Here is an 11,624-nt window from a genome sequence, read left to right as displayed (position 1 = left end):
TGTCTGCACACAATATTTATTTGTATCAATCATCAACATGACAAGTACAAAAACATAGGACCACCGGAGAGGTACTCTCTCCTATTCGAAGGTGCAGTGACTTTAAGGCCAGTGGTGTTTTATGAAGGCCACAGCTGTGCTATATGGGATTATTATGATTCAAAGGGTCAGGAAAAGACCTGAAAATGGAAGAAAGTAATTCATAAATGGGACACTTAACGCCATAAATGGGACACTTTCCTTATTAAACAGGGAGGAGAGATTCCCAGAGTAAACTCCACCAGAGATACACGAGAACAAGCAATCATTTTGACCGGAAGTGTTTGTTTGAATTTGCATCGTGAAGTTTTGTGTTTGTGGACTTGTGGACGTGTCATTCTCAATCTTCTAACCCACAGTTTCGAGTTACCATGAGTGTCATTTGTCTAGCATTATCACAGCATATGCGTCCAGTGCAGGTCATTTGTAATACACGTGTCTAAGGCAAAACAAGCTGAATTTGTCGCACATGCAAGAACCCGTTGTGATTAAAGTGAATGGTGTGTCGCGATGGAACACAGAACCAAACCTAACAGCCACCTCAAACATCAAACATTGCTGTACAAACAGCAGGCAAGTAAGAAAAAAGCAATGTCTAAATTATCCTTATAGGTTATCGTGGGCTAGCATAATAGCCAACATAATACTAGTTTCTTACAATAAATCAGCTTTAACAATCCAACATTCTGACTTTGTTGTTGATTAAACATTAATGCAGATTGTCATCATTTGAGCCAGTAGTGATTTGTCCTCAAATATGTTGCAGCATCCATGATTTTAGTGTGGTTACATTCATGACACTCATTGTTAAAACTCTCCCACATTTTCTCTATGCCTGCGTCAAGGTTGTTACACGGCACATGTCCATTGTTTTGATAAATTCTTCACAAGCCATCAGTTATGGTGTAATTCTTGCTTAACTTTCTGAAAGCAGCTAAGCATGACTCTTTTGTACGCGAATGTCATAGCTTTTCAGTTTATTGTCTTTGTGTAAACCGAGTTAGAACAGAGACCTGTCAAAACTATTTACAACTGTGCCTGTTCTCGCCTACCAAAACAACCCTACACTGCCCTGGCCTTATGATGTCAAACCTGATGACATATTCTATTCCAAGTCCATTTCTGATGACATCACCGCCCAAGACTGTCCCGCTGTGATGAGATCACTTGACGTCACACAGCAGGGCCACGCCCCGCAGTATCCAGTAGTCTGGAGTCAGAGTGGTCCTCAGGTCCACGGCTGCGATGTAGTTCATGTCTGTCCGCACTGGCTTCTTATAGACAGGACAGGAGTACAGACGCGGATCCTTCACCCCTGTTTCACACACACATACACAGACAAGAAGAGATGGGACTCAGAGTCTCTCTAAGGTGGGGCAGAATGCAGGTGTGATGTTCATACTTCCTATGCACCAGGCACTCTACTAGGCAGAAGGGACTTCAGATAGATGCTGATCCTGGATCAGGCAAACCTCGGCTAGAATGCATTCACTGGACCAAAATAGACTGTTCCTTAATTACAACGAAGAAGTCCCCCCAACCTCAACCTAAATAAAAGCAGCAGAAACCAACTGAAAAGCAATCCTAACATTAGACTCAGTTACTGCTCCTTACCATTGTTCTCTGTGTTCATCCTGAGCAACAGCATGTGTTCATACTTCCTACGCACCTGGCACTCTACTGGGCAGAAGGGACTTCAGATAGAGCCGCTGCTAGAGTGCATTCTCTGCGTTCTTGGACTGGTATTGGTTCTGTCTTTAGTCTGCCGTGAGAAACTTCACTACACTGCACTTCACTACATTCTCCCATGGGAGTCCACACACCTAGAAGGTGCTGATAGCATGATGAGACGATTGAGAAACTGTGAGGTGATTGGATGCCTGTGGAGTTTTGACGAAGTAAATGGTGTGAGATGACTGGATGCTGGTGGAGGTTAATGAAGTAAACGGTGTGAGATGATTGGATGCTGGTGGTGTTTGATGAAGTAAACAATGTGAGGTGATTGGATGCTGTTTTTGCAGTTTGATGAAGGGTGTTGAGAGAAGCTGAGGAGATGTTATAGGCAGTGTTCAGATCGATTGGGACACTCTGAAGAGGCAGGAGGCATAAGGAGAGAGTCTGTCGACTGTGCATGCTCGTGTGTCTCAGTGTGTGCATGTGTGTGCTTGTCTGGTTCATGGTGCATCCTGTAAACAGGCTAATAAGAAGTGAAGTGGACATGAAGTGGTTGGAGAGGTGCTAAAGAGAGACGCTGAGGAGAGGATGATGGTGTGGGTTGACCACAGGTTAAAGAGATTTAAGCGTGCGTGTTGAAGAGGCAGGGGTGGGGCCAGTAATAGTCAGATCCTCTTTGAAGAGGCCTATTACACCCTCATTTCCTCCGAGCCTGACACGCGTGCTAATTACCCCTCCCTCGGGGCACCTACCCCTCCACAGCCCCTAGCCACAGCGCATAATGAAGAGCACGGCTGAAGAGTCTCACAGAAAATAAACAGTCATCTCTTTAGGCCTCCCCGGTCCTCCATGCCCCTCCACCCGCCCTGGCATAGGGCCTCCAACAGCCATTTTCATGACTTAGTGTTATTCCTCTACTTATATTAGATGTTTATTTGTTTGTGTGCTGTTCTCCCTCTGAAGGACGATAAAAGCAAGTAAACATGTGGGATTAATTGTATTTTATGTCACTTTCATCTTCAAGTTTAAATTTAAAGTTTTAAGTTACAAATTAGTGTCAGGCAAACTATCAACATGCGTCATGCAAATGACATACTGTCCCATACTTATAAACTGTTATATAACGACGGGCAAAGGGAGAGGCGAGCAGAGCTGTTTTATCAGTCCTCTCACTCTTCAGCAGTTGAAGGTGATATTTTGCAGATTTATTTTCCCTTAGCCTTTCCAGGACACACAGGGAGGAGAAAAGCACAAAGCCTCTGCACTGATGTGAGTCATCTCTGATTATCATAAAGGGGTGCATATGTTATCACTGGACTGCACTGCCAAAGCATGACTACTCTACTATTGCTACAGTATTACCACTGTTATAAATATGCCTACAGCATAGCCATGCTGTTGCCATGACTACTACGACTGCTTCATGTGACATTGCTAGTAAAGTTTTCTGAGAGATCAATGGAGTAGACAACAACTTTATAAATACAATACCAATCATTACTCCGACTATATAACCATTATATACATAAGCAATATCACACAAGATTACACTGTATGTTAACATGACTGTCAGTTGACCATAGTCATAGGCAAATTACCTGACCAAAATAGACTGTACCTTAATTACGATGAAGGAGTCTCCCCAACCTCAACCTAATTAACTGATAAAAGCAGCAGAAACCAGCTGAAAAGCAATCCTAACATTAGACTCAGTTCCTGCTTCTTACCGTTGTTCTCTGCGTACATCCTGAGCACCGGCATGACCTCGAAGAGGACCTTGGGTTTGGAGTCGAGGAGGCGGCAGTTGCGTCGGTCCCAGCCGGCCCCCTCCAGGTAGAGGCCGTATACGTACACACCCTCGGCGGGCGGCTGTGTGATGTCATCCTTCATCCATCTGGTGACCTCGTTACACAGCACCATGCGGTCCAGGGCCCAGCCCTTATTGGCTCGGGTGATCTCCTGCATGCCAGCGCAAAGCACACTACCAATTAGTCAGGCTTAAGGAGAGGGTGTGTGTGTGTGTGTGCGCGTAAGAGAGAGAGAGTACTTGAGTGTCCGACTGTCTGTCTGTCTGTCTGTCTGTCTGTGTGTGTGTGTGTGTGTGTGTGTGTGTGTGTGTGTGTGTCTGTGTGCTGTGTGTGTGTGTGTGTGTGTGTGTGTGTGCGCGTAAGAGAGAGAGAGTACTTGAGTGTCTGTCTGTCTGTCTGTCTGTCTGTCTGTCTGTCTGTCTGTCTGTCTGTCTGTCTTTCTGTCTGTCTGTCTGTCTGTCTGTCTGTGTGTGTGCGTAAGAGAGAGAGAGAGAGTACTTGAGTGTGTGGGGGGGGGGGGATTTGAACATACAATGTCAACTGATACAGTATTTATGTGCTGTTTGGGTATGTGCTGTGATGTTGATGTATGTGTCACTCACCTTATTCTTTGTGTGTGTATTTGCAGATCTGTAAAAATGTATGTATGTACAGTATGTATGTGTGCACTGTGATGTGTGTGTTCGCCCTGCAACATACAGTGTGTGTGTGTGTGTGTGTGTGTGTGTGTGTGTGTGTGTGTGTGCATGCATGCTGATCTCACCTGTCTCATGCCTGTCAGGAAGCCTTGTGGGTTGAAGAAGCCAGTCATCCAGAAGCAGTTGGGCCGGCCCTCGAAGATCCAGGACTGGAACTGCCTGTTCCGCTCCAGCAGCTCTGTGAACCAGAACCCCAGGGTGCTCGAGGCCCAGGAGGCCTGAGGGGGAGAGGGAGAGAGATATGATAACGGAGAACAGAGGGAGAGAGAGAGAGAGAGAGAGAGAGAGAGAAATGATAATGGAGAACAGAGAGAGGGAGAGAGAGAGAGAAATGATAATGGAGAGCACACAGAGAGAGAGAGACAGAGAGAGAGAGAAATGATAACGGAGAACAGAGAGAGGGAGAGAGAGAGAGTGAGAGAGAGAGAAATGATAATGGAGGGAGAGGGAAAGAGGGGGTGGGGGGAGAAGCCTCAGTGAATCTGCACTTTATGTGTGCAACCAGCATGTTCACGTCCAGCTACCAGAGGCTCAGACACACAGGTGCCAGCCGCTTTCTCCAGCACGACTTGCACAGTGTCAAGGGATGATGGTTAAACTCCACCCAGCTCTGTACATCTCGCTCTTCCTTAGACTCTGCCTAGCAACCAAGCACCTTCTGCATTCACATGCACTCGTTCCTGACACCCTCCCTCAAAAAGTTAAACATTGTCTTTAATTAATTTGATTTTGATTAATTTGAGGTTACACACAATTTTATTAAGTTATGTAAACCCCCCAAAAAGGTTAAGATTATCTGTGGAGGGTAGTATGAGAACAAGTAATTAATAAAATGACATAACGAGTTCACTGTTTTGAGTGTGGAAAAAATCTCTACTTCCTTGAGTATACTAGCAAGCTATATTTACATACACAGCAGGATTTCGTGACTACTCACAGGAATAACTGGTATTTTTTAGCAACCATACCGAACTCTGAACTTTAAAAACTTTACTTGCTAGTAACTCATCAGCTCTGACTGTGACTCCCCATGATTCACTCCCTAACCCGCACAAGTGAGCTAGACGCCCGTGGCTTCATCTGTTAATTTACTCTGTACCCAGTTCATCCCTGAGGTGTGTCTCTCATATTATCTCTGTGTGACGCACACTGGCTCGTTTGCGAACACAGTGCATCTGAACTATTTTCGTCTAATTAACAGCAGGGTCCCTCGAGAGGAGAAGGCGAGCCCGGCGCTCTCGGGTTGAAGTTATTTAGGCGCTCGTGAAGCGTGTGACACACTTCTGCCTGACCTGTGGCAGATGCAGATCCCTCATTAGCCTTTAGCCATGCACCACTGGAAGGAAGAGCGTTGGAGTGCCCTGTTTATTATGAGGGCCTTAAAACATTCACACTTACTCATTTGACAGTTCATTTGAAGTACCTCACAGTAATATGATGAACATTATAAAATGCTTAATTTCTGATAACACATAGCCTCAATAGCTTTACAAGCTCATGGCTTTTTTCAGTACATAATAGGCCCTCAAACACTAGCAGCAAGAGAACACATGCCTAAACCTATAGGCAGGCATACGCAAAGACCTTTCTAGCCAAAATACGTATACGTACATATATTGCCTGCATCTCCAAGGCTGAGAGTGCCTTCTGAAAAAAATGTCTGACGAAGGACACTGGCAACACAAATGGTCTAAAGACATTGTCATGTTGCTAGTGGTAATGGGCACATCATTGACAACATTTGATTCCATCCTATTGTGACAGCCACATAGTTAGAGCAGGGTTGTGACATCCACACAGCTGTAGATAAACATTAGTGACATGTTGCTATAGAGAGTGGGCGTAAAAGGCAAATGGACCCCTTTTATGTTATGTACCATGACAGCTCTATATTCAGCTCCATTCAAAGATGTGGGTTTCATTCCACGCCTCACGGTACACTGTGATAAACAATAGGATCTGACCTTCCACCATGCAGGAGTGTATGTGGGAGAAGGGCAAACAAGAACTAAACAAACACACACACACACACACAGGAGTACATATGGACACATTATGCAATGTATGGAGTCCTTCAGTACACATTTAGACACACACACACACACACACACACACACACACACACACACAGACACACACACACACACACACAAACACGCACATTCACAATATGCCTGTACTATAACTTACTTTCTCCCATCGCGAGGGGATGCGTGCGTCGTACATGCAGTCGAGTGCGTCCCTCAGGCTCTGGCTCATGATGATGGTGCCGTCGATGGCCAGCTTGAGGTCAGTGAGCGTGTGCCGCACCAGGGCCAGCACCCTCTGCATGCGCTCCACCTCCTGACGGAGGAAGATGTTCATGGGCTGCAGCGGGCCCATCTTCTGCAAGCGCTCACGCACCTGTGGGGATAAAAACACATGAACGCGTGAACACACACACACATACACACACACACACACACACACACACACACACACACATACACACACACATACAAAGACAAACACACAAACACCCTTGCTTTATGCATCCTCCTCCCTGTGTGCTTAGCAGGCACCAGATTCAGCTGAGCAGCTATGGTCTTCTGCAGGTATTGTGTTGAGATCCACTGATGTGATGTATGCCCTCCTGTCTGCTCCTGACCTCACAGACCTGTCCTGTTGCTGGGGTGTCTGGATAAACACCTGATCCCCGTTGCTCCAGGCTTATACAATCACTTCACTTCTCTGTGCAGATCTAGTGCTACTCAGCTGCTAAGATGTTAATCACACCCACAGTCAAACAGATGCATACACACACACACACACACACACACACACACACACACACACACAAACACACACGCATGCGTGATCACAAAGATAATGGCGGTGTGTGATGGCAAAGAGGCGTCTGTCAAAGAGGTGCCGCCAATAGCGTCTCTCACAGGCTAACACATCTAAGAATACAAATCTGCTCAAAACAAACACCCGTGCTAACAGCTGAGGTAGAGTTAAACCCATATGCCTCAATCAGTAGGAGGGAGAGAGGGAGAGAGACAGAGAGAGAGAGAGAGAGAGGGAGAGAGAGAGTGGAACAGTGAGAGAAAGAGGCAAGCTTACAGACATACTTAATGGGCCGTTTTCCTGTGCAGGAACTAACGGGCCATTTTAGGGCTGCTGACACGTTTGTGCGTGTTTCGACTGCAGGACCTGCCCCTGTAGGATCTCTTCCAGGGCCTTTTTCAGGGGAGATATAATGTCCTACTCTGGGATAGGCACTTCTGTGTGGCCCTGAAACTGCTGGGTGGCGCTTGCAGTGATGGCTGATGCTTAGTAAATGTGACGTGAGTGGAATACAACAACAACGAGCACCGTTTTTAAAACCAGCAAGAAAATATTTTTCCAGAAGTAACGCAGCGAATACAGCAAGGGAATTATAGCTTATGGAGTTAGCATGTTTTGTTTACTGTCACTGAATGAGCACATAAGCATTTACATTTACATTTACATTTACATTTAGTCATTTAGCAGACGCTTTTGTCCAAAGCGACGTACAAGGGAGAGAACAGTCAAGCTAAGAGCAAAACATCAGCTGAAGTTTAAGCTCTAATTAAACAACAGTGGTGCTGGGACCTTCATTTCTCAAGTAATTAAAAGCTGCCCTGCTAGCAACTTTATACTAAAATTCAAGTGATGACTCGACCTTGGAGTAATCCTACTATGTGCCTCTAGAATATCTAGAAATTATCTGGGTTTGCAGTGTAATGATGCCGCTGGAGAAATGGATCGTTATTTTATAGTGCTCGGAATTGACGAGCAAAGGCTACATATAAATGTAGGTCCAGTTCCTGCATCGTGTTGGGAAACCAAAAGACAAAAAGGTCAGAACAGCGGGCCGGCCCTGTAAACGCTCGAGCCACTTGAACGTCCCACGAGTACCTGCAGTGGAATGGCGCCTCATAATAGTGTGCAGGCATAGAGGGATAAAGTGTAGAAAGAACGACTAGAAAAACAAGTGATGGAGAGAGGGACAAGAAAATGGAGAAGGGGAGAGGGAGGGAGGGAAAAGAGGAAGGAAGGAAGACAGGGAGGAAATAGGGATTGAAGGAAACTCAGAGACAGGAGGAGAAAAAGAGTTAAAGACGGAAGCATGGAATAGTGGACGGTGCAAAGAGAGTAATCAGTGAAGGACAAAGGCACAGACAGACTAAGAGAGTGGAAGGAAAGAGGAGCAGAAGAAGAGAGAAAGAGAGATAGAGACAGGGAGAGAGAGAGAGATAGAGGGAGAGAGAGAGATCTGCATACTGCATTGCATCCTTGGATAGTGGATATTAAAAGAAAAGCTCTTTTTCACAAAGTCAGACAGTCTTTCTTGTGTTTCCAAAACATCTCAGCTGCTCGGCTGCCTCTGTGATGGTAAAAATAGTGTGACAAGATGCTGAAACGATCACATTATCACACCCTCTCTCTCACACCGCCAGACAACACCACACGACACACACACACACACACACACACAGCTCCGCTAGTGACGTCAGCAGACACAGCCAGATAAAGTTAGAGTGTGTGTGCGTGTGTGTGCACGTGCCAGAGTGACTCATCTACAAAGGTACGGTGGGGCAGAAATTGTCATTTTAGCTCATCTGTCTATATGTGTGTATGTGAGTATTACTGTATTGTGTGTGTGTGTGTGTCTGTGTCTGTGCACATGCCATAGTGACTCATCTACAAAGGTACAGTGGGGCAGAAATTGTCATTTTAGCTCATCTGACATATGTGAGTGTTACTGTATTGTGTGTGTGTGTGTGTGTGTGTGTGTGTGTGTGTGTGTTTAAGTGTATGAGTCAGGCAGACATCCCCCAGCCCCATGCGTCACCTCGAACGGGATGTAGTCTGGGGGTAGTTTCTCCAGCATGTCCTCCGCCAGGCGCGCCACCACAGCCTCCCGTGTCTCCCCGCTGCCGCTGGAGCGGTCCTTGGGCTGGATGCTGAGGATGGTGTCCAGCACGCCCTTGGCCAGCTTACTCTGGTAGGTGATGTCTGCGTTAGGGTGCAGGCCAAACACCTCCGGCGTGTCATAGGTGGGCAGGCCCTGGACCGGGACACACATGAAGTAAAGAAACAAAGAAAGAAAGAAGGAAAGAAAGAAGGCAATGGATAGAAAGATGGATGGATAGATAGATAGAAAAGACAACAGGCAGCACGATCAAACCACATGATCAAAGCCTGTCACGGCCCATCCACCTTCCCCAAACATTGAAACGATTGAAAACTGCCGATGCCCACATCACAGATCAGATCCCACCACACCATAATGGCTTTAATGCTCCCCAACACAGAGTCCTACTGATGTGCAAATACCACAGATGTCACTACTGATTAAGAAAAATGAACAGTGAATGGAAAATGAGCTATGTTTTGTATTTATTGTATTGTATTCATGTTAGGAACATTTATACATATTTGACCATGTCCACATCACATTCAAGTGCTATAAGCAGACGTGTTACTTGTTCTAAGTAAACTGGTCCTTTTCAGGAGTTCAGTGTACTTGTCTCAATCCTCCTACATCGCTGATGCTGACTGTGGAAGCACTTTAAAGATAAGCTATCAATCACAAGTATAAACCTCAGTTCACCTGTTCCACCTTCATTATGTGTATGATTTCAGTGTAAATGAGCTTGTTGAGTGTGGAGGACGGTGGTGGTCTCACCTGGATGTAGTGTAGGTACTGCTCCACGCTGGCACACCTGGGGATGCTGTAGCCCTTGTAGAAGTGGAAGTCAGGGCTGAACATCTGCTCGCTGAACCACACCTGAGCGAAGGTGTTCAGCAGGCGCTTGTCGTAGTCGTCCGTCACCCTGCCTCCGTACTGGATCTCACCGATCATGTAGCGCACTGTTTGCCAGGACACGCCCTGCGGAGGCATGACATCATCGCACACAACACACACAAACACAGGCACGCACACACACACACACACACACACACATGCGCACACAAACACACACTGCCTGTCAGTAATCCCTAGGTGATTGTATATATATTGCTTTATACTTTTTATGACCTTTCTACGACCTTTCTGCGACCTTCTCAGAGTTGCCAGATATGTGATCTCCTCAATTACCTTCTTGAGGTCCATGTCGTCCAGGTGGTTCTGCACGAACTGGATAGTGGCGTTGAGGTCGGCCTGGTTGAACTCGTATGGGATGTTCCAGCCCAGTGGGCCGTACTTGCGCCTCTCTTGGACGGTGGAGTGCAGGAACGCCACACCATAGAGCAGGGGCCTCCACTGCGCCATGTTGCTCACGTCCAGGAGGTCCTGGCTGATGCCTGTCCAAAACACATATGGATACAGTTTACAATACATTTGGCTGGTATGGGTTGCCTTAGACACATTTTTTGTTATGGATTGTTATGGATATATTACAACATAAATGCTTATATTCTGTATATTAGCCAATTAAATACATGTGTGTGCCATTCCTGTTCCCGACGTCTTGAATAAAGACAATGCTATTTACTGTGACTTTAAATATGACTTATTTTCCAAATGCAAACCTCATGCACATGCACAAGCACCTTCCACCCCAACCCTTCACAAACCCTTCACAACCCCCCCCCCCACACACACACACACACACAGATACAAACACACACACACGCACAAAAACACACACATAAACACATACAGATACACACACACACACACACACGAACACACACAGACCTCCGTAAGTGCGTTTGAGGCCAGCTTTGAGGCCCTGCGGCGGCTGGTTGGTGAACTTGATGGCCATCTGCAGCAGCGTGATGGGGAAGAAGCGGTGCCCCTCGGTGGTCATCCACAGGCGGAAGCTCTCGTGCACCACCTCGGTCTCCGTCAGCGTGTCCATCAGCTCGTCCAGGAAGTCCAGGCCCAGGTGGCAGTTCTGCAGCAGCGCCCAGCCCCCCTGAGGAGACAGAGAGAGGGAGGGAAGGAGGGAGAGAGAGAGTGAGATCGAGATGAAAGAGAGAGATAAGAGGGGAAAAAGAGAGAGAAAGAGAAAAAAGGAAGGAATAGAGAAAACATACAGAGAAGGAATGAAAGAAGGGTGGCCATATGTAATTGCATTTTATCGTAAATGTCACACAATGTAATTTCGAGTATGTTTGTTTGAGCAAGCGGATATATTTCTGGACTGTGCCCTGGATGTGGAAATGGATGGAATGAAAGAATGGAATACTTAAGTGTGTGTATGTGCAGTTGTGAGCATTGTAATATATATATATATTAAGTGTTCAATCCTTTCATCCATATCCACTTGCTCAAACAAATATACTCGAAATTACAAGTGTGACATTTACGATAAAATGCAATAACATATGGCCACCCTTCTTTCATTCCTTCTCTGTATTTTTCTCTATTCCTTCCTTTTTATAT

The 11,624-nt window shown here is 46.0% G+C and overlaps 1 protein-coding gene across 1 annotated transcript in view; it reads right to left on the bottom strand.

The window, feature by feature from the left end:
- The window catches only part of dnah5 (dynein, axonemal, heavy chain 5), a 96,431-nt gene continuing 84,807 nt past the window's right edge, over positions 1 to 11,624 (bottom strand). The window contains exons 72-79 of the mRNA XM_031576267.1: positions 10,935 to 11,154; positions 10,332 to 10,537; positions 9,918 to 10,121; positions 9,081 to 9,296; positions 6,410 to 6,622; positions 4,285 to 4,437; positions 3,441 to 3,672; positions 1 to 1,354 (exon numbers count right to left, since the gene is read on the bottom strand). Coding sequence (XP_031432127.1) covers positions 1,203 to 1,354; positions 3,441 to 3,672; positions 4,285 to 4,437; positions 6,410 to 6,622; positions 9,081 to 9,296; positions 9,918 to 10,121; positions 10,332 to 10,537; positions 10,935 to 11,154 — 1,596 coding nt within the window. The 3' untranslated portion in view covers positions 1 to 1,202. The remainder of the gene's footprint in view (positions 1,355 to 3,440; positions 3,673 to 4,284; positions 4,438 to 6,409; positions 6,623 to 9,080; positions 9,297 to 9,917; positions 10,122 to 10,331; positions 10,538 to 10,934; positions 11,155 to 11,624) is intronic.

This window comes from Clupea harengus, chromosome 11 (genome assembly GCF_900700415.2).
Source record: "Clupea harengus chromosome 11, Ch_v2.0.2, whole genome shotgun sequence".
Lineage (NCBI taxonomy): Eukaryota > Metazoa > Chordata > Actinopteri > Clupeiformes > Clupeidae > Clupea > Clupea harengus.
This window is presented reverse-complemented; position numbering and strand designations above follow the sequence as displayed.